The sequence below is a fragment of the Tenrec ecaudatus genome, chromosome 1 (assembly GCF_050624435.1).
Source record: "Tenrec ecaudatus isolate mTenEca1 chromosome 1, mTenEca1.hap1, whole genome shotgun sequence".
Taxonomy (NCBI): Eukaryota; Metazoa; Chordata; class Mammalia; order Afrosoricida; family Tenrecidae; genus Tenrec; species Tenrec ecaudatus.
The window spans coordinates 775910-803398 of NC_134530.1; the positions used below are offsets into that span (position 1 = coordinate 775910).

Below are 27489 nucleotides of genomic sequence, written 5' to 3' on the forward strand. Positions count from 1 at the left end.
GCCGATGCTGTCGTTTATTGCGCGGAATGGGGGTGCGGGTTAGTCGGGTGTGGGGGCCGCGGTGGGGCGCTGTGCCTTGGCTCCGGTCAGTACATTCAACGGGGCAGCGGCGGCAGCAGGGGACCCTGGCCTTGCCCCCACACCCAGACAGCCCCGCCCCGGGCCTGGTGGGTGCTGTGTGGCCCGCTGGGGGCGTCGCCACGGGCAGCGGGCAGTTATTGCGAGGGGGTGCTGGGGCAGCAAAGCCGGCGGGCGAATATTGCACTTAAAAACCGCTCCCCTGCCAGCGGTGGGTCACCAACGAGGGTGCGGCGGGCGGGACCCCACGGCCGTCTCCTTTCGGCCACGGGCCCCCTCCGCCTACTTGGGGACTGAGGCACCGAGGTGAAGGGAGCCCCCTCCCACGCACGCGCGGCCGCCGGGGCAGGGGCGATGGGGTGGGCGCAGGGCGATGAGGGGCCGGTCGGGGAGCAGGGACGGTGTGGCCCTGCCCGCCTGGCCGACTAGGCTACCTACGTCTCTATGGCTTCTGGGGTGGGCGGGCCGGGGCAGCGCGGAATGGCATGGCTTTGGTCTGATGGACGGGCCCGCGGCCCCAGCCCACCCAGTCCCCCGGGGCAGCGCGGTGCGGCAAGGGTCACAAGTTGGACGAGAGACGCGAGCGCGCTGAGTCCAGCGGGTCGAGGGCGCCGGCTGTGGCGCCGGGCGACGCCGAGTCCCTTCGGTCCGGGCTGGGCGCAGCGCCCCGGGCGGCGGCGGGTGCAGGACCCAGGCGCGGCGTGGAGCTGCTGGCCGGGCGCGCAGAGGCGGCGGGGCCCGGACCTGTGGCCGCGGCGGCGGCGGCCGCTCCGTGGGGCAGCGAGGGCTGTGAGGCCGACAGCGGGCGGGACGCGCGGCTCAGGCGGCGGGCGGGCAGCGCGGGCCCAGCGCGGGGCCCGGCCGGGGAACCGGGTGCGCCAGCGCCGTAGGGCGAGGTCCGCGGGGCCCGGGGGCTGGCCGGCGCGCCCGGGGGGCTGGCGGCGGGCAGTGCTGCCCCAGACGCTTGGGGCGTTTGCACCGGCGGCGCACGGCGCACGAGGCGCGGCGAGCCGAGCGCCAGCGGCCCCACCAGCGGGCGCGCCGCCTGCGGGCAGAAGCTCATGGCCACGGCCTGCTGCAATGTGGCGATGGCCGAGGTGACCTGTGGCGGCGGCGGTGGTGGGAAGAGCACGCGGCCGCGCTCGGCCTGCTGCACCATCTCCCGGTCGTACTTGACGATCTCCTGGATGATGGCGTTCTCCTGGTTGTTGAACACGCCGGAGTTGAGGTCGTGCTGAACCTTGTGCAGCAGGATCGAGTTCTTCTTGCCTGCAGACAGGCGGGCGGGCGGTGGTGAGCTGGGGCGGCGGGTAGCAGCAGCACACGGCAAGTGACAGGTGCCTGCTGGGGCCCTGCAAGCGGGTGCTCCCCCGCCTCCCAGCAAGCGGCTTGAGATACCTGCATCTCCGCTCTGCTGTGTACCCCCAGAACACACACCGAGGCCCGGTGCATACAGCAAGCAAGCGTCGGTGCCCCCTGTGTATAGAAAGCAGGCCTGGCCATTTCCACATGCACCCAGCCTGCACTGAACGCCCACTACTGTGCACCCAGAGCACACCCCGAGCCGTCCACAGGCAGCAAGCAGCTGTCGATCATGTGCCCTGCTGCGTCCCAGCCCACCCTACCGCACCCCTACCCCCTCTGCACACAGCCAGCCAGTCCTGAGGGCCTGTGCGCCCAACACCCAGAGCCAGCACCTCCCAGAGCAAGCACGCTAAGCACCCATGCACACAGGGCAGGTCTGGGCGCCCTGTCAGTGTGGAGCACATTGCCAATCCCATGGCCAGTGTCCACACCGCAAGGACGCGGCCAGGCCATCGTACGTAGCCCGACCGTGGTGCCGAGTGCTCTCCTCGTCCTGACCACTCTGGGGTGGTCTCCCCCTGCCTGGGACCCTCTGTGGCTCCCTTGTGCTCCAAGGTGTCTGGGCCCTTAGGCCTCCCCCCAGTTTTCCTGTCTTCCCGAAGGCTGGGGTCCTCAGCTGCTCGGGGCCCCTCCTGGAAAGGCCGCTTGCCCCCTTTGTACATTGCAATGCCGGCTCCATCTGCCAGACGGCACCTGCCTCGGGCTGCCCTCTGTGGTCCCTGACCCCTGTATGCGCCCAGCCAACATGTGGCCAGCAGGTCCCAAGTTTGCCCAGCTGCAGCCCCCGGGACAAGGGTGGTGGGAGGCCCCGGGAATCGCGCCCCCCCTCCCCCAGCACACACACACTCACCGATGCGGTCCAGGCGGTCGATGGCGACCGTCTCGAAGGCGCGCCGCATCATGGGGTACTCCTCCAGCACCTCGTTGAAGTTGTCCACGCTCAGCGAGTAGAGGCGGCAGTAGGTGTCGGCGCGCACGCTGGCTGTGCGCCGGCCCCGCGTCAGCAGGCAGATCTCTGCGGCCAAGGGAGGTGTCCTCAGTCCAGGCCGCAGCTGTCTGTGCAGGTGCGGGCCCTGCCCCCATCCCTCCCTCAGCTCTGCCCAGCCTGCCGCAAGCACACTCACCCCCGAAGTAGGAGCCGTCGGAGAGTTTCATCTCCTTATTGCCCTTGGTCAGCACGCTGACCACCCCGTGCTGGATGAAGTACATCTTCTTGCCGATGGTACCCTCTCGGATGATATAGTCCCCTGGCTGGAAGACCTCGAACTTGAGCTTGGTCAGCATGGCCGTCACAAAGTTGGGGTCTGCGTTGGCGAACAGCGGCATGGAGGCCACCAGCTTGCGGCAGTTGAAATTGACGATCTCCTGTGGAGCGGAGGGAGTAACATCAGGGCGTCGGACTGGGCCCGGCACTGGGCAGGAAGGAACAAGGCAGACGCTGGCGGCTTCTAACACCCCCCTGGTGATACCAGCCCACACCACGAGAAAAGACAACGCTAGGGAGAGGCGAGCGTTGGAAAGGAGGGTAAAGTGATCACTCTGCTGATAGACATCTGCACGGAGAAACGGCCACCGGTAGGGGCTTCTGGTCAAGTCCAGCAAAACACCAAAGCTCCCGGCGTCCGCCATGGACTCAGAGCCTGACAGGGTAGAGCGGGCCTAGGCCACGGGGTTCCCAAGACTGATCTCAAACGAAAAACCAAGAGACATGGGGGGAAAGAAAAGGCCCTGACATTGATTGTGGTAAAGATGGTACAACTTTTCCTGGCATGGCTGAACTGCCGAATTGAGTGACTTGTGATGGAGGGCCGGTAACACTGTTACAAAGCAAACTCAACCAACTCTGCAGAGACGCCATCTGAGCCAAGAGGAAGACCCTCCGTGAGCTGGATGGGCACCACGCCCGCAACTGTGGGCACAGGCCCAGAACATGGGCCGGTGGCGCAGGAGCGGGCAGTGATACCCTCTGTTGTGCACGGGGTCGCTGGGGGTCAGTGCCCACCCGATGGCAACAACCAGCACGCACGATCATTCTTAGAGGGCCCGGGGCGTACTCTGGCAGGTCCAACGACCCCCTGGGGTCCCTCCAGGAGAGGGGGGTTGTGGATGGTGAACACAGGCTGCCACTCATCGGTGCCCAGGGCCCGGAGCCCAGGGCGGCGGCAGCGCCGTTGCAGGCTCAGACCAGGAGACTCAGGAAGGACGCACAGGCAGGCTCACGGATAGAAGCCGTGTTGGCGGGGTGGTGGGGGGTGGTTGAGAGGTGCTGGAGCAGGGGAGGCACCAGGTAGACTATTCAAAGCTAAATTAGCAGCAGACAGCAGCTGATGGCCAGGGCTGGGGGTCAGGACAAAAGAGGTGGCAGCCACTTAGAAGGGTTGAGAGTAGGTTTTCACAGGGCAGCCCGGCCAGGTGAGGGGTGGAAGAGGAGGAGGAGGAAGAGATCCAGCAAGATGGGAGTCCATGGATGGAACGTGTCAGGTGAAACTGTCACCCTGGAGGTCGAGTCCACTGACACCACGGAGAAGCTCAGGGCAAAGACCCCAGACAAGGCAGGCGTCCCGGACCCCTGACCAGCGGAGGTGGCTCTTTGCTGGGCAGCAGCCGGGGCCCTGCGCTTGGGAATGGGTGTCTAAGCTGGGCCTCCCTTCAAGATTTCAAGGAGTTTCACTGAACTCTTCCGTGAACAAAGTCGTTGCATTTCCCCACCCACCCACCAAACCATACAACCAAAGAAGACGAGATGGAAGGGGACGAGGGAGAAGAACTGGGACACCTCAGGATGAGTGAGTGGAGCAGAAGCAGGCGCAAGGGCCACCTTGGCCAGGGTAAGGGCCACCAGACGCGCTTACTTTAAGGGTCCCTTTGACCTTCTATCGATACAGTTTGACCTCCAGGAAAATCTTACCCGGAAAGAGGAGCGACAGTCTACCTGTGTAGACCGAAGTTCCATAGCTTATGTGGCTTCCTGTCCCCTTGTCATGGAAAGAAAATGGCTCAGTGTCCACCCCCACCCCACCCCCAATGAAACCTTTGTTCTTAGAGCCCTTGGCTGCTTTGGCAGCAGCCCCTGGACGCCCCCAGGGGGCGGTGTTGCCCATCACCCTGGGAGACACAGCTGCACCACCAATACCCACAGAGGAGGGAGGGCTCAGTTGGCTGCACAGACGCTATGGCCGCACTTGAAGAGCCAAGTGACAGGAACAAACCCGTCGAGAGCCACCCAAGCAGGTGGCCAGCTCACCCAGTGCAGGAGCCACCAGCCAGCCCCGCCGCACGCGGGCCTCTGGCCCACCACACAGCTGTCCTCTCTCCCCGGCCTGACACCCCGCGTCACCACTGCCGGGCTGGCTGTGCTAAAACCGGGAGCCTGTCAGGTTCCATTAAAAAAACAAATGAACCAAAGTAAAGGGAGGACACCCAAGGGCCCCCCAAAAGGCGGCAGACACCCATGTGGACAGCGCTGCTGCTCAGGACCCAGGAGCTGGCTCTGACGCCCAAGGACCCCGAAACCCCACCTGGCCCTGCGCCAGCCCCACAATCAGCATGCTTGGGCCCTGGGGCTGCAGCCGCTGCTGTATCAGTCCCACCTTTCGGAGGGGCTCCCTCCAACCCTGGTCCCCCACGTTCCCAACGCCCAGGTGCTGGGTGGGCTATTTTAAGAGGAAAAATGGAAAGGTGTGCCGGAGGGGGCTGAGCCCTCTGAATTACGTGTGCAATCAGCAACGATGATGTTGAAATCGCACGGGATTGTCCCTGACAAGTGTTTGGGAGGACTTTTGTTTGTTTGTTGTTTTGGTCGTGATTTTCATCACCAACAGAAAGGTGGCAATCGAGAAACGTATTCACGTGTCAGACAAAAGGAAGAAGCCCCCCGTCCCCACCACACCCAGCCCCTGATCAACCGTAAGCCACAGGACAGACAGACCCACAAAGAACAGTAACTCCACTCCGGCCAGGGTGCACGCCCTTCAGAGACCCCTCATCAGAAGAACACCATGACCCGGAGGGACAGGCGGCAGGAGTGGACGGGAAGGGAGGAGTTTGGGAAGCAGGAAGCACTGGGAGGAACCACTTCCACCTACTGCCATCTACTTCCCGGGGCACCTATGCCCAAATTGCTGAATAGAACGCAGCTGGGTTTGCAAATGTCCCCTCGAGCCACAGTAAAAAGTCCACGAAGACGGCTGGAGGGATCCCTGCCAGAGAGTGGCCAGGGGGAACCGCGTCCCAGAGGCGTATAAATGACCCCGCCCCCACACCGGGCCCCGCCCACACGCCCCGCCCCCGGCCCCGCCCCTCACCTCCCGCAGCGGTCCGTTGAGCTCGCCCAGGATGCTGTCCTCGTCGAACATCTTGCCCTGGTAGCGGTGCTCATAGTAGTCGTGGATCTTCTGGCGGAAGTCGGCGGGCAGCTTGTGGAAGGACATGTACTGCTCCACCTGCTTGTACTGGAAGCAGAGGGGGAAGGGTCAGCCCCACGGCTGGAGCACAGCAAATAGGGGGCAGCCGGGCACTGGCCATTACACCAGCTACACCCCAGGCAGGACTTGGGGTTCCCGGAGCCGTGGCGCGGAACTGCCTGCTGCTGTGGGTCCCAAGGCTGTCAATCTTACCTAGGCCTTTCTGGGGAGGGTGTCCTTCGATTCACAGCAGCGCACCCTGCCCACCCTCAGGACTCCTATTGGGATTTGTGGATGCTACAAGAATTCTTAGTGGCTTTTATGAAATTCCACCAGGACCAGGCCTCCTGGATTTTATCTGGGAACTCTGGCCCCTGAGAAATGTGTGTCCAGCTGGGCCCCCTCCCTGAGCCGCCTCTCAGAAGTCCCTGGTCAGGGTGCAGGCATGGGTGCCAGGCCCTGCTGTCCCAGGAAGGTGCCCACCCACCCCCCATCAGCCACAGCTGCCCTGAGCACAGCGGCACCCGTGATGGCGGGCAGGGGGGCAGGGGGTGGTGGCACCAGCTCGTGTTTGGGTGTCAGGCCGCTCGGCTTCCGGACAGCAGGGATGCCTGGCACCAGGCCCAGCTGACCCGGCTGACCCGCTGCACTGACAGGGGGAGGAGGGCATTGTGGGGGCATGGTGATGGACCGAGGCACCACGCCTGGCTGACCCAGCCAACCCACTGCACTGCAGGGTTGGGAGGGTGCATGGTCATGGACTGAGAGGTGAAAATTGGACCTTGAGGTGTGACAGCTAGGGTGGGCTGGGGACCACCCCAAACCCTGTCCCGCTGGCCCCTTCCAACCCTGCAGGTGATTCCACATGCCCTGGTGCTGGAAAACTCTTCCAGGTTCTGAAGCCAAATTGGGGTGATCAGCCACTATCTCCCCAGAGTACCCAGTGGACAGGCTGCCTGGCACCCTTGAGTGACCGGAGGCCTTAGACCACCCAGGACTTCATCCCAGGGACCCCAAGTGGACCTGACCCTCCTTCCTGGTCTTCCAGGGCCCCCCCTGCCTGGGCTCTGCCTACATGGAACTAAGGGGCGATTCCTCTGCCCTCGGTCTCCCCAGCAGCCCTTCTCCTGGTACCTTCTCCTGGTACTGGCGCCGGGAGGAGTCCAGCGACTGGATGAGGGCGGTGGCGTGGCCGATGAACATGGCGTAGCAGGTGGCGCCCACGATCATGCTCAGCATGGTCAGCCAGATGTCAGTCATGCTCTCGGGAGCCTGGCGGCCATAGCCGATACACAGCATGTGGCTCATGGCTTTGAAGAGCGCGAAGGAGTACAGCTCACTCCACGAGTGGTTCTGGGGGGGCAAGCAGGGGCTGGTGGGCTGGGGCTCACGGCCAGGAGCACCCCCCCCCCCCACAAGGCTTGCCAGGGAGTGGTGAGCTTCCTGCACCCACAGGTAACCAAGGGAATCAGCAGCCAGTGGTTGCCAGGGCCTAAGTGCCGTGTCCCAGGCCTGGTGGGACAGCCCACAGGGGCACCAGTGCCACTAGCTCCGTTTTGCTGTTAGGCAAACAGGCCAGGGAGATATGTGAGGCACAGGTGTAAGGGAGCAACGGGCAGGTCTGAAGCCGCCCAGGGACACTGTCTCTGGACAGACCACCCCACACTCCTGTGGCCTCTGCCCAGAGCCTCTGTGGGGTCTGAGGAAGAGAGAGGTCCAGAGCCCGGGGGGCAGGCCCATCAGTGCCTGGAGGTTAGATCCGAAGCCAGGGCAGGGCAGGCAGGGCTCTGTGCCCCTCTTGTCCTCAGCTGACCTGGCGGGGGAGGGGGCAGCGCCCTGTTTAGGAAACGGGCCGGATTCAAGAGTGCTGGGCAGACAATGGAACGCCTCAGCCGGCCAGCTGTGCCAGGCACCGGGGAGGGTGCCCAGGGTGTTCCTCCTCCGGTTCCCTCCCGCCCCCAGCACCCATCTGCTCCAAGCCCAGTCCCAGAGCTGCCCCAGCCCACAGGGCCCCCAGGAGGCTGCGGGCTGAGACGCCCTCACAATACCCTGCTCAGACTCGCTGGTCCTGGGCTGTTCTGTTTGTTTCTTGGGCACAAGGGGCTCGGGTTAAACAAGTGCATGGACATGAGCGGGGCGGGCACCGCCTGCTCTCAGTACACCCTCCTTTCTGAGGACAAACACCCATGCGGAACCAACAATGCAGGGAAGTGAAGCGGAAGTGGATTTGAATCTGTAGCGACAAATTCATTTAAAACAAACCAACAAAAGCACCCCCAACACGTCTGTAGGAAGGTTCCCCTGGGGCGGCAGGCCCCCATCCTGATGGGTGGGGTGGGAGGAGAACTCACCACCATGTTGTTGATGGAGACCCAGCAGTTGTGCGGGAAGTCCTGCAGCATGGGCACCAGGAACTGCAGACAGCCGTCCCAGTGGCACAGCAGCAGCATCATGCTGATGAGGTTGCAGATGCGCATGACTGCGCTGGCCAGGTCGTAGGTCATGTGGAAGATCTGTGCGGTGGGGCGGGGCGCTGGTGAGGCCCCCTGAGCCATGCCCGGCCTCCCTGTGCACCCCTAACCCACTGGACGGACAGGCCCGCTCCTCTTAGGAGCCTTGGGCCCTCAGCTCTCCAGCCCTGCCCTGGCACAGGTGGTGAGGGTCAAGGTCAGATCAGCCCCAAGGCTGGCCTCGGGCGGAGGACTGCTTGGAAGGTCCACTTAGAGACGTGCTCTCTGAGCCTCAGTTTTCCCTTTGACCGTGTGGCTGCAGATCCTGGCTCTCCAAGGTCAGACTGAGGAGGGAGCAGTGTGCTCCCGGGGATGGTCCGGATTTCTGCCCAAGCCCGGCTCCCCGCCCCCACCCCCACGGCGCCCCCTGTGGCTCCACCCTGTAGTGAGCCCTGCGGACTCAGGGCCACCCCTAGTGTGCCTCGCCCACGACACCGCCCCCGCGCTCACATTTCGGCCCCACCTCAGAGCCCCTCACACCACACCATGGCCTCTCCCCTAGAATCCCACAGTGCAGCCTCTCTGCACACCTAGGCCACACCCCTGGTGGCCCCCAACCCGACCCCTTACTGGCCCCACAGCGCCACAGCCTCCCACCTTGGCCCCGTTCCTAGCGCCCCTTCCCCACTGCGCCACCCCCCAACCCCATCCACCCCTCATGCCCCCTCCAGCCCTGATCCTCACGCTCACCTGCCCCACCTCGTGCCCCATACTCCTCCCAGGCCCCGCCCAGCGCCCTCCCCCCGCTCCACCCTGCCCCTGCCCCTGCCAGGCCCACCTCCTCCCACTGGTGGATGTAGCGGATGAGCCTGGAGAGGCGCAGCAAGCGCAGCAGGCTGAGGATCTTCGTGAAGCGCACGATTCGCAGGGCGCGCGCAGTCTTGTAAACCTCGGAGTCGATGCCCTTCTCCACGATGAGGAAGATGTAGTCCACGGGGATGGAGGAGACGAAGTCCACCACGAACCACGTGCGCAAGTACTTCTTCTTGATCTTCTCGGGGTCCAGCACGATCTCCGTATTATCCTCGATAACGATGCCCGTGCGGAAATTCAGCACCAGGTCCAGCAGGAAGAAGGTGTCCGAGACCACGTTGAAGACGATCCACGGCGCCGTCGTCTCGTCCTTGAAGAACGTGATGCCCACAGGGATGATGATCAGGTTGCCCACCATGAACAGCAGCATCGTGAAGTCCCAGTAGAACCTGGGGGGGTGGGAGGGGGGAGGCAGAGGGGGACGCATCACAGGCCTCCCCACCGTCCACCAGCCTACTCAGGGGAGGGTCACAAGCCTCCCGAGCCCAGGTCCTTCCTACGCCCAGCCAGCTCTGACCTCCCCTCCTGGAAGAATCCAGCACCCCCAGAAGCCCAAGGGGATGCTCAAAATAGATAAAATGTTTTAGCCGATCAAAAAACCCTGGACAATGTGCAGTCCGCCCACGCTGGTCCTCAAAGCGCCTCAGGAAGGCAGACAGGCGGAGGACTCAAGAGGGGCAGACTGATGAGTGGCAGGGGCACGGAGGGGGCACGATGTCCACCGCCCCTGCAGGCCAGCTGAGCTGAGGACCTGGCCTGGGCTCAGGGGGACTGGGGTTTCTCCCAAGGCAAGGAGACCAGAGAACAGGGGACTGGGCCCAGAGAAGAGGCCAGGCCCTGGTTTAGGCAGGACTGAGGACAAGGGCAGGGCCGGGGCCAAGATGCATTGATGGGGAGGAGGGGGGGGGCATGATGGACAGGACTAGGCAACGGTGGGGACGTTTCCTGCAATAAATCTTCGTGACAGAGTGGTGACAACTCTCGTCCACTCCCAAGCAGGGCCAGAAGGGACACAAGTCCTGAGGCCAAGTCCACACATGCACCGGGCCATGAAAGAGTGTCTGCTTCTGGGCTGGACATGCCTTCAGGGTGCAGCGGTCACCCAGGAGGACTCACAGGTGCAGCCAGGCCCCAGCCACTAAGACCAGGCCTGCTGGACCCGCTGCAGGGCCAGGTGTCCCCGGGGCACGCTGACACCATGCACCTCACATACCTACAGGCCAAGGGGAGCCTTGAGTTAGCTCTCTGTGGGAGGGGACCCGCCCTCAGGCCTGTCTGCCTCAGGGCATTCTCATGGCCTCTGGCCCCTACCCCTTACCCCGACAAGGTGGGTGAAGAGATAGCTGCCCCCCCCCCCGCCCTATGATGCCCAGGGTCCCGTCCCCTGCCTCGACTTCCAAGGGCTCCATCAGGGCACACATCGCAGCGACAGAGCCCTAAGAGGCAACAACTCCCCGTGGCCCTCCTCCTGGCGGGGAGGGAGAGAGCCTGCTCTCGAGGGGCTGGTACCAATGAGCTGAAGGCCGGAGGCCCTGGCGAGGTCGGGTGACTGGGGGAGGGCCCAGCAGGGAGTTGCTGTGTAAGTTGGCTCTGTCTCTCTGGACGGCACAGCAGGGATGAGCTATTAACACCGCGCCCGCCGGCTGGCCCGCCGTTCCACTTCGGGGAACTGAGCTCAGGAACCCATCCAAATGCAGGAGGAAACATCAAAAAGCCATTTGGAGCGATCGGCAGTGCACCCTGCGAAGCCTGTGTGAGCACAAGGCTGGAAAGGGCCCAGCACCCAACGTCACGGGGGCGTCACCAGACCGTGGGTGGGGGGAAACCCCAGCACCCCGCTCAGCGGCACGGTGACCTTGGGCAAATCCCTGAGACCCCCCAGTCTCTTCTTCTGTCTGCTGAGAAGGAAGGGGTGAGGGGGCTCAAAGGAGTGACAATCTGAGGGACTCCTCAAAAGCTAGGGTGTTTGGGTGCCACGACAGCACCTCCGGGAGACAGTGGGGACCCAGCCCTCAAGGGGAGGGGTCTGGGCTGGTGGGTCAGCCCTCTCCCCATGACAAAGCCACCTCTTGCCACCCTAAGGGGCGAAATCCAACCGACTCAATCCAAGCATGTGGATGGGCCATGCACCGCTCATTGTTCAGATGCCCCCAGACCCCTCCCTCCGGAGACGATGTCACCAACGGGGCTGTCCCTGGTCCTCTTGGGTCCAGTCCTTCCAGAGAGACCACAGAGGGAAACTGAGGGCTGAGCGTAAGGCCTGGGTGTCGGCACCTGCCCCCACTGTTTGAAGTCCCCTGAGCTGGCAGGTGGCTCCCATTCTGCTAGCAGAGGGCCATCACCCCGGGCTGGGGGCAGCGGGGTCCCGAAGACTGAGGTCTCCACTTCCTCTCCTCCTGCCCCCTACAATCCCCATGAGCTCACCCCCTGACAGTAGCTTCTCATTGACCAGGTGACATATGGGGAAACTGAGGCCTGAGAACAGGGGTGTCTCCATGCAGCTGGTGCAGCCGAGGTAGGGGGCATCCATCACCCCCTCCTCTGACCCGTCAACCCCACACATGTTCAGGAGGGCTTTGAGCCCCACCCCCAGCCAGAATCCACATGCTGAGACAGTAGGCACTGGGCAGTAGGGTGGGGGCAATGAGGGGGGCCATGCCAGGATTACAGAGGGACAAATCTGGGGGGGATTAGGGGCTGGCAACCGATTAGATCAGGTGATGGAAGAGGATTAGGAATGGACACTCAGAGCCGGGATCCTGGATTAGGAGAGAGAGACTCCAGAGACAGCCAGGCGACCCAGGGCAGGGCAGGCTCTCAGGCCAGCGGTTCAAACCCACCAGCCGCTGCCCAGGAGACAGATATGGGCAGCAGCTGGCTTGCTCCCAGCTGGGGCCTGAGTCTGCCTGCAGGTGGCTGGCCCGGGGCCTCTTGGGACGACAGGGAAGCCCTCCCAGTCACACTCCGAAGACGCCTGTCCCCACGCTTGAAGAAGGAATGCAGCGCCCCAGGATCTGCAGAGCAGACCCCATGCCAGTCTCCTGCTGATCAGAGGGGCCGCCTGGGGCAGAGTCCCACAGAAGACCAGAACGCAAATCACACTCACTGCAAGCGAGTCGATGCCGACTCACAGTGGCCCGACAGGACAAGGTAGAACTGCCCCCTTGGGTTTCTGAGAAGGTCACTCTTTCATGGGTGTCGAAAGCCCGGTCTTTCTCCTGAGGAGCTGTTGGTGGTTTCAAAATGCTGACCGTATGGTTATCAGCCCAACAAGTAACCACTAGGCCACCAGGGACACGGGACTCCCATCCTACCTGGTCACAGGGGGCACCCTGTCCTCCGCACGGGGCCCCCAGGGTCCTGGGAGGGCCGGGAAAGACTGCAGCTCTTCTCCTAGGAGAACAGGCACCAGGGACCCGGTGTGATGGGGATGTGCTGGGTGCCATCTTTACAGGGAAAGGCCACCAGGGGCTGGTCCCACAGAGCTGTGTGTGTGGAAGGTGTCCAACATGGGGCCTCTCCGTTAGAGGCCAAGCCAACAAACAAACCCACAGGCACCAGTGGTTCTAACTCAGGGTCCCCCGCAGGATGGTCTAGGACTGCCTCAGGAGCATCTTCACAGTAGCAGATGGTCTCCTCGCCCTCCCGAGGAGTGGACGGTGGGCTTGAACCGCTGACCTTGTGTTAGCAGTTCCGTGGCTGGCCCAGGGCACCAGCAGGGCTCCTGGCTGCACCAGCAGATCCACTGCTAAGCTATCACGCTGATTCCGACTCAGCGACTCTGTGCAGTTTGCGAGGCTGTGACTCCCTTGCGGGAAGACAGCCTCTTCTTCCTCCTGGTGAGTGGCTGGTGGGTTTAAGCCGCTGACCTGGAGGTTGGCAGCAGTGCCCGACCCACAGTGACACCAGGGCTCCAGGGCTCTTTAACTCAGGGGAAATTGGCCTGGGAATCAAGAGAGCTTTGGTGGTGTAGTGGTTACGTGTCGGATCACTAGGTCGACAGTTTGAAACCACCAGCCGCTCCGAGGGAGTAAGACGGGGCTTTCTGTGCCATAAGCAGCGAGCGACAGAGAGGAAGGCCCTCAAGGAGATGGACGGACACAGGGGCTGCAACAGGGCCTTGGGCACGGGGCGATGGTGAGGCTGGCGCTGAGCCAGCCGTTGTTTTGGTCTGTTGTGCAGGGTCGCTGTGGGTCGGCACTAACTTGATGGCCCCCGACAGCAACAGCCATGTGACTCTGGCTTTTGGGTTGGGGCCTGGGCGTCAAAGGAACAGAGGAGATTGAAGTCAGACATCAGAGGCCCTCAGAACGAGGACTCTGCTGAAGGGCATTAAGGAAATTACCTCCTGAGTGAGCTATCCTGACTGGCCTCGCATCCCCCCACCGCCAGGCATCCTCAGGTCCCCAACCAGCCACCATCCGAGAAGGTGGCAGCAAAGGTCGCCTGTCCAGAATGGAAGTTTGGGGTCCCAGCCCTGCCCCACTGCCTCACAGATGCCCTTGGGGGCCACAGTCCCGTGTCGCCCCACCTCTGTCCAGCACCGCCCTCCTCTCTGGGAGCCTGCTTCTTCACGGGGGCCCATGTTTCCACGTCTGAGCCCCTTGGGGCTTTTACAATCTCGAGTCCCTTGTGATTGAAAAGTCAAGGAAGAAACGGACTCCTTCAATCATTTTTCTGGGGCCACAATCCCCAAGGTTGGCAGTTCAAAAACCACCAGCAGCTCCGCCGGGAGAAGGACGGGCTTTCTATCCAGGAAAGGGTTATTATAGTCTCGGATGCCCACAGGGCCAGTTCTGCCCGGTCCTGCAGGGGCACTAGGAGTTGGTGCTGACCCAGTGGCAGTGAGTTTTGGCTTGGGAGCACAGAAGACCACGAGAGACCCCAGGCCCAGGTCTGATGTGCAAAGAAGGGAAACATTACCCTGGACCCAGGTCAAAGGACCGTGGAGGAAGCCATCTGCGCCCCCCCACCTCCCCATCCCTCTCGGCGCGTCTGAGTGCCAGGCAGGAGGTCCAGTGTCCGAATGGCAGGTCCCCAAGGACCAGGTACAAACCCAGCACGCCGACTCCACTCTGACGACTGCCTGTGATCAGTGAACACCAGGCCTTTCTTCCTAACTGCCTTAGGGGGCAGCGAGTCGCCCATCTTTCAGGTGGGACATTTTTGCTGTTTGTGCCTACCCGCCCGGGATCCTACATGCAAGGACTGCCCCCCAGGAGGTGGGAGCTGAAGGGTCTCCCTCCTCATGAGCCCAACCACTTGGCCCTGAGCCTCTTGAGGGCAGCAGCTTGTCCTCACAGGGTGGGGAGCCCAGTGAGATGCTGGGAGACCCCATGAGCCTCAGATCCCCCCTCTGCCCTCTCCCACCACCAACTCATATTTGAGCAGAGAGGCCCAATGAGTCAGAGCCAGGCCAGACTCTGGACCTGCTGTGAAGCATAGGGCACCGCCCCCCAATAACCACCCTTCTCTCCACTGCCTGGCCTGCGCTCTGTCCCACCCCTGCCCCCACCTAATGCCCTCATGTAAAGGCCACCTCAGGTCATGCAATTGTAACACCCCCCCACCCCCAAGCCACAGAACACTAAGTGGAAGCTAGAGGAGGAGAAGGGAAAGGAGGGACAGGCGATAGGATGGTCATGCTCCCTTTGCCTGTGGGGGACACAGCTGTGGGAGGCCAACACAGCATGGTCCTTACATAGCTCTCTCTCTCTCACACACACGTGTGCACATGCAAATGTACATACATACACACATACACATATGCACCTATACAAATGAGGGGGCTTCAAAAAGAGGATGGGGGAAATCCCATGATCTTTTATCTCACTGCAGTTTTTGCCAGCAACTCTTTGGAACACACACACACACACACACACACACACACACACAGTTCTTGGATGGCACAGGTGTTTACCCCACAGAGGATCCTGAGTAAAATGGCCAGGTGACGGACTCCGGAAGTCAGCCTTTGAAGATGCCCTCTAGCACAAATCCACTGACCCGCAGGGGGTCTCCCTTGAGCTGAGGGTGATGCACTAGCATCTCTCTCTCTCTTTTTCTCTCTCTCTCTCTCTCTCTCTCTCTCTCTCTCTCTCTCTCTCTCGTGTGCACGCGCCCATGTACTCGAAAGAGGGCTTTCAATGTTTTGTGGACCATGGCAGGAGCTTGACAGCCCCTTTTCCAGGTGCACTTGAAGTACCCTGACTGCCATGTGCTCCTGGACAAAGGTCCCCCTCCCGGATACAGAGCCACTCCAAGTTGGAGACAGGGCCTCAGACCAGGACAGCTAAGGGGACCCCTGCAGAGAGGGTCCACTCTACTCCAGGGCTTGAGAGTCTGCCACCGGCCCAGCCCTACGCAGCCTGATCCCACATTCCCCTGCCGCTAGGCAGGGACCCTCCGACCTATTGTGCCCTAAGGGGAAAGGAGAGGAGACGCCAAGGGCATGAGCAGGACAGGACAGCCCAGGAGCTTCCACACTGTTGCTCTTGGTCAAAGCAGACTTCCACATCTCTGCTGAACAGCCTGGAGCAGACACAGGAAAGAGCCAATTCTGTGACTTTATCAGGCATCAGAGTGTCTTGGACAGCCTCTGCCCCTGCTGCACTGCCCTGGCTGGGACACAGAGAGGAGGCTCCGAGGAGGCCCTGGCAGGCTTGGGCTCCAGGTCGGCCTGCTGTGCGACCCGAGCTCTTGAGACTTTGGCTGGCCTTTGCCTGTCTCAGGGTGTCTTGGCAGGCCCGCCTCAGGCTGCTGGCAGTCTCCACTTGGGGTTTAGAAGGTGCCCAGGGCAGCCCCTGGGACCGGAGCTGTCTCTCCAGAGGATGGTCAGAAGACCTGGCACCGCAGCCTCACCCCACTGGGGGCTCTGGCCAGCCACCCTCCTTCACTCACCTTGCAGTGGCTTGGAGGCCCCCTGGACTTTGGAGTGCAGAGTGGGGTTGCAGCTTGCCCAAGGGGATCACGATTCTTACAACCTGTTCCCCAGGCAGGGCAATCTGCCCCTTCCTCAACCCTAACACACCCACTGTGGGAGGAGGGAGGGGACGGCTGCCAGCCCCAGAGCTGGTGTGGAACCTTTACTCCTAAGTACTGAGGGAACTGGGACCCCCTCTGCACCCCCTCCATGGCTCTCGTCTCTCTCCAGTCATCTGAGCCTGGGGAACCAGACGCCTCGGCATCAAGTCTATTCTCTCTGTCTCTCTGTGCCCCCACTCCCCTCGCCCCCCAAGGCTGCACCATCTATGGGGGCAAAAGGAGCCCCCTCACCCACACTAGACCCCTTTGGGCCAGCTGGGCTCTCCTGAAGCCTGCCCCACTTGTTGGGGCTCTGTTCACCACTCTGCTTGATTTTGTGCCTCAGTTTCCCCTGGTGCTGAGAAATTGGGGGACAAAGAAAAGGAGTTGTCAAAGGCCCCTCTTGCCCAGCTCGGAGATCCAGGAGTCGGTGCGGGGAGGGTTGAGTGGACCTTGCTCTGAGCTCAGGTCCTGGGGGAGGACAGAGCGCGACGGCGGTCCACTGCAGGTTTCCGACCGCTGTCCCTGGTGCTGAAGCGGCTCGGCCTTCTCTGGCCTACGGTGAGCGGTAAGCGCCTGGGGCGTCCTACCCTACTCTCAACACCCCGAACTCACAGCCCAACTCACTCACGGACACACAAGTGCACACTCGGGTCTGCTGGCACGCCGGGTACGCACAAAATCCCCGGCCACATGGGGGGCCCCCTGTGCACCCAGCCCGGTGACACGCACGTGCAGCCCCCCCAACCACTCCAACATACGACAGTGACCCCTCATGCAGACACATCCCAAGGGACACACCCCCCGCTCACCCTGCAGCCCCCCACACGCGCTCGGCCTGCAGGGACACGCGTGGTCCACTCTAGCCGGCCATGCAAACATCCCTCCAGGATCAAGAGTCGCCAACATCCGTGGCCCTGACCCCACCAGGCTTGAACCCAGGGCTTAATCCCCCGCAGCAAACACACGAGCCCCCCTCTCCCTTCACTGGCCCGCGCACAGCCCTGACCGCAGCCGGACGCGCCTCTCCCGCGGCGCAGCGCGCAGGTGAGGACAGAGGGAGTAAGCGGGCCGCTTAACCCCGTCGCCACCGGCCCCTCCCTGGCGCCCGCACTTCCTCCTCCCTCCCCTCTTCCGCTCCGCCGCCTCCCCGCGCCCACGTTCCCCTCTAGTCGTCCTCTCCGCCCGGCGCTCGGACCCCTGCAGACCGCGCGCCGGGGGCGACCGGGGCGTGGGCAGGAGCGCGCAGGGGTCAGGGCCGGGCCCCTACGGGGAGGAGCCTGGCGCGGTCGGGGCGGGTCCGGGCGCGCCCGAGGTCACCAAGGGGCCCGAGGTCACCCGCGGGGCGCGGCGCCCCGGACAGCCCCTGGTCGCGGGCGGGGCCAGCTACCTGAAGTCACTGTAGGGGTGGATGATCCAGGCGCCCGCCGACTTGACGCGCTCCTGCTCGCGCTCCACCGCCTTCTGGCTGCCGAACATCCGCAGCGAGAACTTGTTGACGCCGGGCTGCAGGAGCGCGCCGAACTGCCGCTGCATGAAGCTGGCCTGGCTGCCGCGCGGCTCCCCCGCCGGGCCCGCCTCCTCGCTGGCCGCCTCGTCGGCCGGCGCCGGGCCCGCGGCCGCCCCGCGGCACGAGAACGACACCTTGGGGCCGCGCGCCGGGGCCTCGGGCCCCGCGGGGCTGCACTGCGGCTCGCAGCGGCCGCACTCGCCGTTCGGGCTGCCCTTGGCCGTGCCGGCCGCGCCCGGGGTGCCCGGGCGGCCGCACGAGCTGTCGCGGCTGCGGAGCCGGGCCCGCGGGCCGCCCTCATCCGCCGCCTCGGGGGGCGCCGCCTCGGCCCGGGGAGGCTGGGGGGCGGCCGCGGGCCCGGGGCCCGGGGGCGGCGCGGGCGGCGGCGGCGGCGGCTGCGGCTGGGGGAGCGCGGGCGGCGGCGGCCCCGGCGCGGCGGGGGTCGCGCCCGGACTCTCCCCGGGCCGCCCGCCGCCCCCGCGCGTGTCCATGGCGAGGCGGCGCCGGGCAGTGCGGAGCGGAGCCGCCGCCGCCGCCGGCCGGAGCCCGAGGGAGGGGGGGAGCCGGGGGCGGGGCGAAGAGCCGGGGGCGGAGCCTGTCGCGGGGGAGGGGAGGCACGGGAGCCCCGCCTCCGACCGCGCCCCCTGCCCCGCGCGCCCCGCCCCGGCCCGGAGCTCGGGAAACTGAGGCGGCGGGTGGAGGCGCCCCAAGGTCACGCGGGCACGGGTCTGGGATCCATGCGCAGGCCTGAGCGCAGCAGGGAAACTGAGGCTGGGGAGGGCAAGGACGCGCCCAAGGTCACCGCCGAGCAGAGCTCGCGCGACCTTGGGGGGGGGCCTTCTCCCGGCGCCTCCGCGCTGGCCTTCCTTTCTCTGGAGGGCAGGGCTGGGCGGGGCCCTTTGGCGCGGGGGCTCCAGTGGTGTCGCCAGGCGGGTCATCGCCCGCCTCTTTTTTCTATAGGTTTGAAAATTTCCATAATAGCAGGGTTTTTAGAGGCCGCTGAGTCTCAGTCACGCGCGGGTCCTGGACAAAGGGCTTTAGGAATGTTATTTCGGGCGGGCGGGATGAGGCTGACTCTCTGGGCTCCCACAGCGGCCACCCCCCACCAGCTGCCCGGGGGGAAACTGAGACCCCGACTGGAACACTGGATCCGGGCCTCTGTAAGGGGTGGGTATTAGATGGCTGAGGTCACCATGGGAATGGGGGGGGAGACCCAGAGTCTCCCTCTTTCTCCCTGCTGTCCTGTCCTCTTGACTGGGGTCCCAGCTCCTCTCCTCCCAACTCTGGAAAAACTGACTGATTGGGGGAGGATGGACAAACGCTCAGGCCCCTGTCCCAGCTCTCCCTCCTCACCCATCTCAACCATGGAACTGGGAGCAAAGGGGGCCCTGGGGGCAGGGGGCTTGCTCCAGCCTTCAGAGCAATCTGTCAGAGTGACCACAGCAGTGGGGGAGGGATCCCACTCATCGCTGCACACAGGTGTCCAAGAGTTGATAGTGGCTGGGCTGGCTGTGTGGAAGGCATGACCCCATGACCTTTTTTGTACTCTGGGTGGGTGGGCTGGGGAGGGGGCTGTAGCCCTACATGCTCCGGCACCAAGCCACCAGGCCCCTAGACCCTTTAGGTGGTCCTGCCATGCACCCTCAGCTATAGAGGTAGGTAGGAGGCAAGTGGTGGGCAGCCGTTTCTCCCCAGGGGGCTGGGCAGGCTGGGCAGGCGAAGGTGGCACTGCCAGGCTGCAGCCCGCCCAAGGCAGAGGCGTGCTTTGGCTGAAGGGGGGTCTTTTATGTTCGCCCTGGGAAGATGTCAGGCTGGGCAGGTCGCCAGAGCCCCAGGGCTGCAGGCTGAGCCTGAGATGAGGCCTGCCCAGCCTGGAGCAGGGGCAGAGTGCAGCTCCTCCTCCAGGCCCCCTGCCCTGGGACCACAAAGGAGCCTGGTACTAGGGGGTCCCAGCCCCTCCCAGAACCTCGGGGGGCCTTGTTGCCAGGCTTGAGTGCCATATCTCCAGCCGCAGCTCTCAGCCTGCATCAGTCTGTCTTCCCCACCACGTGGGGCGGTCTTTTCACCCATTCTTTAAAAACTATGTAGTGCCCATCTGGCCCTCAGGTACTGGGTGTGCAGGAGGCCCCGTGCAAGTTAAGAGAGGCTGGAGGTCAGGTCCAGGCAGAGTCCCTTGGGAGAAAGGCCAGACCACTGGCCATTGAAACCCTGCAGAACAAGACCACCACAAGAGGGCCATCATTAGCTGGGTTTGGCCTGGAGAGGAGGGCCGTGGTGAACACAGCAGCTCACCGCTGGCCAAGTGGCAAGAAGTTCTGAGACCTGAGAAGCTGGTTGACCAGCTAATGAATGTTCTCTAAAAAAGAACCCCCAAAATACTGCCATTGAAGTCGATGCCGACTCAGACACCCCACCACACACACACACACACACACCTTGTGGGTTTCCAGCAAGATGGTGGCAGATTCGAGTGGAAAGCCGTCTCTTCGGAGGAGCAGCTGGTGGTTTCCAAGTGGTGGCCTGAGCCCACCACCAGGGCTCCTTGAATATGCTCTAGTGAGTGTCACTGCCCTGACTGTGCGAAGGGGCTGAGCAGGGAAGGGGCGAGGGAGGTGCCGGGGGGGGGGGGGGGCCTGTGCCCAGGTGCCTCTGGAGACGGGGCTGTAAGAGTGGCGATGGGAGACAGACCATGCCTAGCTCATTGCAGAAACTCAGCTGAACAGCAGGAGGTGGGCTGGGGGCTCCCAGGGGCTTGGGGTGAAGAAATACAGCAACTCCCACATCCCTGGACACTTCCGACTTCTCTAAAGCCTGCTGTGGCCTCCATGTCCTCTGGCAACCCTCCCCATGCTGGGTACCAGGTCCCCCTTCCCACTGGCGGGTACCTCCTCTCCAACCTCCAGGGACACTGCCCTTGGCGTCCTTGCCCATGGAAACATGGCCCCATGAGCAGACCAGGTGACAGACAGCCCAGAGTCCTGGAAGGGCCAGTGACTGTGGATCCACTTTTATCACCAGGGAAACTGAGGCCCAGGGAAGTGGGGCTTGTCCAAGGTCTCAGAGCTATGTCTGTGCACAAGGTCTGTCCCTACAACTTTTTCCTGACCTCCCTGCATTTAGGGATCTGGACTTTCTTTGGGGTCCTTGTTTACTTTCCCACATCACAGAACATAGGGTGAGGGTGTAGAGGGGGTGACCAGTCTGTTGCCCCGACTATAGCCCACTTCTTCTCATGGCTTCTCCCATCAATAATGGGGTCACTGCCCCACCCCTAGTTCCCCCATAAAGTGGGGTGCAGCTGGGCCTCAGCGTGAGGACTGCAGGGAGAGGCGGGGTATGGGTTGGGGTGTGAATGGGTCTTTGTTCCTCTAGCCGCCCTGCTCTGCCCACGGGGCTGGGATGCCTGAAACCCCGTGGTTCCCAGGACCATCCTGCAGGAGGGCCCTCTATCTTGGCAGATGACCCATGGAAACTGGAGACACCTTTACCTCTGGGAAAACTGAGGCAGGCCTGAGCCAGAGGGCCGGACCTCTGGACCTGACACTAGCTGCTGAGTGGAATAAATGAATGAATCAAGAGCACTTACAGGGAGTGAATGAACCGATGACTGTGTGCAGGAAACTTTCACCAGATGTTTGCTGTCAGTAGCAGAACCAGGAGGAAATTCACGTGGCAATGCCTATTCTCTGGGGGGCCCTCCTTGCCACTTCTTCCCGGAACCCCCTACCCCCTGCTGACATCACCCCTAAGCCCTGGGGTGGTGAGCTCAGGGGCAGACCCAGTAGGCGACACCAGGAGGGAAGTCAGGTGTCACCTTGTGCCCAGGCTCTCTGCTGGCCACCTTTAGGAGTACCTGCCCTCAGGCTCCTACACAAGAGTCCCCCCACCAGCATCAGGTATCTACCGGTATCACAATGCCAACACAGGGTGCCAGGCCACTGCACCAACCCCAGTGGAGCCAGCAGGCCCTGGCCACTGCCTGTGCATCCCTCTGCACCATGTGGCTCCCTCTGCTGGTGGAAGGGGCAAAGGCCAGGAGCTGGCTTTAGGGGCTCTGAGGCAGCTGGTTAAATTCTCTAGAACGGCGAGTCACATGGCCTGGGGTCCTACTTCTGAGGGGGCAGTCCGCAGGGGAAATAAGTGGCCTGCAGCACCAGAAAGTACGGGAGCCACACCCAGTGGGGTTTTCTGGTCTCTCTAGGACAGTCCCCCTCTTCAGCCCCACACACGTCCACCCCACCTGTGTACCCCACTCCCAAAACTGTGGGTCGGTCCTTGGTGAGCTGAGAGCCCTCTAGCCTGGGGGTACGGGGTCAACTAACACTGGTCTAGGGCCAGAAAACAGACAGGAGCCTAAGGGGAGCCGAGTCAACCTTTATTGGTGAACAGGGGGTCAGGTGGGAGGTCTTTCCAGCAGACCCCACCGCTCACTCACAATTGCAGTTGGCGCGCATCAGGGCCTGGGGACACATGCGACTCCAGTCACGGTTGTGGATGGGGACGGGGCACAGCAGGACAGGGGAGTGCACAGGGTCCCATCAAGCACCCAGGGTGCAGGAGACTTGGGGAGACACCTGGTTTGGCTGGAAGGAGGGACTGGCTTCTGACTGTCATCTCTGGGTGGGGCTGGCTCCCCAGGTGGCTTCCAGAGGGAGGGGCGACGTCTGACTGCTGGAGGGGCCGCTCCCTTGTCCGAGACTTCAGGTGGCCTGCAATGGGGTTGGGAAAGGCTCAGAAGAGCCTCCTTAGTAAGGAGCAGGGCCAGGGTGGGGAATCACTCTGCCCCTCGCCCCGCCCACCTGCGCTCAGCTGGAGTTCCTCTGGCGGATCTGTTTGTCTTTGTCATTCACGCTGTGTCCACTGCTCTTTCTGTGGAGGAGAGGTGGCTGCTATGCACCTGGCCAGAGACCAGTCCCCCATCCCACGGGTGGCGAGACCCCCCCCCAAGACTCACAGTGGTGCGGAGCCCATGTCCTCATCTGAGCAGATGCAGTCACGGTGCAGGCGTGGAAGAGAAGGGGGGTGGGAGTGGTAATGTCAGCTCACTGGACCCTGTGGCCTCCGCGCCCCCGGCTGTCCCCCCCACCCCAGGATGCAGCACCTCCGGGTCCCGCCTCACCATCCAGGACCTCCTCAGGCTTGCGCCGCTTCTCGTAGATGAAGATGATGGTGACCAGCACGAGGACCTCAGCCACAATGCCCAGGAAAGGCCAGAGGGCAGCCAGGCGGCTGCGCACCCGCAGTGTCAAAGTGGCAGAGTGAGTGCCCATGGAGCTGGTCCCATTGCACACGTACGTGCCGGGGTCGCTCTCCATGTCCAGGTTCTCGATATGTAGCTCTGTGTGCCCCTCCCAGGACCGCACCATGACCTTGCTCTGCGAGCCATTGGCAAGGACCTGCAGGTGGGCGGGTGGAGGGGCGGGGCTGGTCAGGGCCAGGGCGTGGATCGGGGCCAAGGGGTGGGGTCTGCGATGAGAGACGGGGGAACTGGGGGAACTAAAGCGGTGGTGGAGGGGAAGGGGTAGTTAGGCCAGGGCTGGGACCGGCTAGCATCTGCCCACCTGCTCAGTCGCATCTACTTTCTTGTACCAGACCCACTGGGTGACGGGCGGGTGGGAATCCGACTTGCATTTCAGCGTGATGCTCTCGCCCTCGCTGGCGTGCTCTGACTTCTTCACGGCGTAGACCCGGGGAGGCCCTGGGGTGGGGCGGGGGTTGGCATGGCTGAAACATGCCCCTGCTGAAGGCCGCCCCAGGAGCCCCCTCCCCAGACCCCTCCACCGGAGCACTCACCCTTCACGGGGATGGAGGCCCTGCCAGCTGGCTCGGGCAGGAAGATGCAGGTGTAATGGCCCCCACTTTCATTGGCACTCACCCTGCGGGAGGGGGTGGGGCACCATGAGGGGCAGGGCCTCAGTGTGCCCTCCCAGCCCCCACCCCCTCAACACGCAATATGCATATGCACACACAACCGCCCCCACCCCCAACAGGGCCAGGCGGGGCTCACAGGTATTCAGTCCTCAGATCAGGCAGTTTGTCCTCCTGGAGCACCTTGTCCCCGCGCATCCAGCGGTGGCCCTCAATTGTGGTGGAGCTGCTGTTCAGAGCGCATATCAGGCGAGACTTGGGGCCGGATTCCTCCACCGAGGTTGAGACCATGCCCTCTGAGAAGCCCCCAATAAGAAACGGGTCAACGTGGGTCATGCATGGTGGTGGTGGTGGGGCATGGGACAGGCCACCCACTACAGGTGCAGCGCGAACAGCAGAGCATCGCTGGTTTTGGGGGAGGCTGGGACTGAATGCCCAGCTTTGCGAATCCCGGTTCCAGCCACTGTGTGTGTGTGTGTGGCGGGGGGGAGGGAGGGGAGCAGGGCCTCCACCCGCACCCGTAGAAGCAGGCCAGAGTCTGGTGTGGGCAGGCCTGCCTGGGCCTGAAGCCCCCTAGCAGCAGCTGACTTACAGGTGGTGGCTTTGACCCACTGTGACCTGACAGGGCACAGTAGACCAGCCCTTTAGAGCTCCGCAGGCCGGCAGTGTCTACAGGTGCGGGGCCCCTCATACTTGCAACCAGAGCTGTCTGTGGCCAGAAGCCCAGGGTATGCTCCACTGCACCCCAGGCTCCCGGAGGCTGTCTTTCTAAGAGTCTAGACTTGGAAGCAGTTTAGAATGAGGAGCGGAGAAGCAAGCCTAGAGTCCTGGGGGAGGCAGGAAGGTTCCTAAGCTCAGGATGGGTCCCCAGCTCCCTCAGGGTCAGATACTGACACCCATGCTCCCAACAGAGGAGCAGCAATCGAGCCAGGGAGCACTATGAGTACCGGGCGCCCATGGAGAGGACGGAGCCAGGCTGAGCCCGTGCCAGCACTCACATGGGCGCATCAGCACATTTGCCCGGGCACGGGCCCAGGGAGTGGGGCGCCCGGGTCAGGTGGCTGAGGTTGGGGTCATTGCTGGCTCTGCACTCGTAGGTGCCGGTGTTGTCTGAGGTGAGGCCAGCGATGGACAGAGTGCTGGCCGCGTCCTGGCGGTAAGTGGTGTGGATATGGTCTTGCTAGGCACTGTCCTAGACCTGGGTGCAGGTTGCATCGGGTGTGGGGCCCTGGCACCACCACTGGATCTCAGGGACGGGGCTGCCCACAGCCTCACAGTGCAGGTGTACCTGCTCTCCAGGCCCCCGTTCTTGGGACAGCTGGGACCTCAAGAAGCCGGCTGTATGTCCAGCGGTTGAGTGAGTAGAGAGGGAGGGCAGTGCTGTCTCCCTGGCCCTGCTGGGCACCCTGAGTGTCAGGGGGCGCTGCCCCAAGGTTGGGACCTGGATCTGCCAGAATAGGGTAAGGACAAGACCCCTCAGGGCCATTGTGAGCCAGCACCGGGCGTGCAGAGCCCCCTTACCTGAAAAGGCAGAAGGGAGAAGAGCCCCTGCCCTGTCCAGGGTAGGCAAGGGAACACCCCAAGGTGGGGACCGCCTGGTCCACGCCCTGTCTGAGCTTCTCGGAAGGCAGCGTGCCTCCCTCCCCAGGATTGCAACACTGGCAGCAGCGGCAGGAAGTGGAGTAGAGTGCCTCCCTCCCAGCTACTGCCTTCCCAGTCCACAGACACGGCCCTCCCACAAGGGCGCCACCTGCTGGGCGCCCAAGACTTGGGGCTGCTCTGTGAAAGCAGTCCCCCCTGAGGGGTTCTTGGAGAGCACCCCTTGGGTCAGCCACTCCCCACGGAGGTGATGATCACACCTGTGATGAGACCTCACAGGACAGGAAGGGAAAAGCCCCAAACCTGCCAGTGACAGACCCCACCCCCACAGTTCCCCACAACAGGTACACCCCCACCCCCACAGGGCCCCAGGGCTGCCCTAACCCTTGGCTGTCATAAAGTATGCACTGCCTCTGGCAGCCACACAACCTTAAGTAATGTCACCTTCTTCTAAAAACAGCGCTCCCTCTGCTTCCCCAGGCGCCGGCTAGGGGCCTGTTGTAAACAAGGCCTGCAGGGAAGGTGCCTGGCCCAGGAGCAGCGGATAGCCACCCTCCACCCCCAGAACTCCCAGTCCCTGGGAAACGAAGGGTGGGACTGGGAGCTCCTGACTCCACCATGGGTGTCTGAGGCGCTAGGGGTGCCTGTGGAGAAATGAGGTGGGGGTGCAAGCTCAGACTGGGCCACCCCACAAGCTGTACTTGGAAGTGGGTGGGAGAGCCCCTCTGTGCACAGCCCACGGCTAGGAGGCCACCCCCAGGCCCTCCAATCCTGAGGTCTGTGTACGGTCCCTTTGCGTGGCTCTTTAACAGAGAACGCAGCAGGGGGCCAGGAGTCAGGCAGGGAAGTGGTGTCTTGCTAGTCTCCCCCTCGACCCATCAACACACTGGCCCCCTAGATGAACAAAAACTTCCAGAATGAACTGGGGGGGGGGGCAACGGAACGACCTCAATTGACCTTGGGGCAGCTTCCCGCTGGTCTGGGCCTCACTTTCCACCACTCCCCCCTAGTAATAACAGGTGTGGACTCCAGGGCTGGTCTCCCAGGTCAGAGGCGACTGAGATAAGGCACTGCTGGAGGCCCCCACGCTGCCCAAACCCTTGCAAGAATGATAATCCCCTCACCCGCACCCGGGAGGTGGAAGGATTTCCCCTGGAGAAAGGCGGGGGAGAGGTGGGGGCAGAGACTGGGGGCTGCATTCCAGGGGGTAGGGGCAGGAGGGGCCGTCCCTGGGGGCGCTAGGACTCTAACACGGGCTCCAGGCAAGGGGTCAGCCCGGACACGCCCGCAGATCACCCCCTCCCCCCAGGCCCTGCAGATCCAAGGGCCCCCTGAAGGGGAGCAATGTTAGGGCGGCCAGGCTAAAGCCGGCCCTGCAAGAAGACTGAAGGGGGCAGTCTCGAGCCCCCCACCCACAGCAAACGCCCTCGCCCTGAGGTCAGGCCCTACTGGACCCTCCAAGCCTCGGGCCCCGCCAGACCCCCAAAGCCCCACCCGAGCTCGGGCTTCGGGCCCAGGCTCCATAGGGACCGCCGCCCCGCCACCTTCCCCAACATCGGGGGCTTCCCCACAGGCCCCCGCGGTCCCCTCTAGACCTTTCCACGCAGGGCCTGGGGCCCGCCTGCGACCCCAGCCCCCGCCCAGTTCCAGACGACCCCGCGACCCTGGCCCCGGCTCTCACCGGCTTCAGAGGCGCCTTCGGTGACCAGGGCCGCGACCGCCAGCACCACGAGCAGCGCAGCCGCCATGTCGCCTCGTTCACTCTGCGACCGGACCGCCACCAACCGCCTGCCGCCGCCGCCGCCGCCGCCGCCCGCGGCCGCAATAAGAAGCGGCGGAGCCTGGCGAGTACGCGCACGCAGGGCGGCGCCGGGCGAACGTGCGCACGCAAGGCACGCCGGCCGCCCGCCTGCGCACGCGCGGTGACGCACGAACGCCCCGAGAGGCGCCGGGAACGTGACCTGGGGAGCCACGCCTTCCGGCCGCCCGGGCCCTGGGTTGCTAGGCAACGGGGGCGGAGCCTGCGAGGGCCGACCTGGAACCTCAGTTTACCTTCTAGGACACGCGCTAGCGTTTCCTACACGTCCGTTCATCCTTTCATCTCTGGTTCTTCCGAGGACTCTTCAGGCCCCAGACGACCACCTCCTGTGTCGCTAACCCCCACCCTGGGGCGAATGCCGGCTGCATTTTCATTTCGGAGAGTATATCTATATAAATATATTAATATATATATTTAAATGAGTATGCCCATCGTTCCGTGGTGGCCCCCCAACCATAGAAGTATTTTCGTTGCTACTTCTTCGTTGTCATTTTGCTACTG

At 63.4% G+C, this 27489-nt stretch overlaps 2 protein-coding genes across 3 annotated transcripts; both read right to left on the reverse strand.

Annotated features, from left to right (window-relative positions):
* Nucleotides 1-2: 2 nt before the first annotated feature.
* On the reverse strand, nucleotides 3-18193 carry HCN2 (hyperpolarization activated cyclic nucleotide gated potassium and sodium channel 2). Its single transcript, XM_075544037.1, has 8 exons — nucleotides 17583-18193; nucleotides 9135-9558; nucleotides 8198-8359; nucleotides 6981-7199; nucleotides 5748-5894; nucleotides 2568-2808; nucleotides 2294-2458; nucleotides 3-1347 (listed from the first exon to the last, which is right to left on the reverse strand). The coding sequence occupies exons 1-8, from the start codon at nucleotides 18191-18193 to the stop codon at nucleotides 638-640; spliced, it is 2679 nt and encodes an 892-aa protein (XP_075400152.1). The 3' UTR covers nucleotides 3-637.
* A 3863-nt stretch (nucleotides 18194-22056) lies between these two features.
* Nucleotides 22057-27018, reverse strand: BSG (basigin (Ok blood group)). Of its 2 annotated transcripts, none has more exons than XM_075544060.1 (8): nucleotides 26851-27018; nucleotides 23710-23866; nucleotides 23496-23578; nucleotides 23264-23400; nucleotides 22822-23098; nucleotides 22657-22681; nucleotides 22502-22571; nucleotides 22057-22411 (listed from the first exon to the last, which is right to left on the reverse strand). In XM_075544060.1, exons 1-7 carry the CDS (start codon nucleotides 26915-26917, stop codon nucleotides 22508-22510), a joined length of 810 nt encoding a protein of 269 aa, XP_075400175.1. In that variant the 5' UTR covers nucleotides 26918-27018; the 3' UTR covers nucleotides 22057-22411; nucleotides 22502-22507. The 2 variants fall into 2 exon arrangements, with proteins under 2 accessions (XP_075400175.1, XP_075400165.1); XM_075544050.1 differs by having other exon boundaries at nucleotides 22804-23098.
* Between the last annotated feature and the right edge of the window lie 471 nt (nucleotides 27019-27489).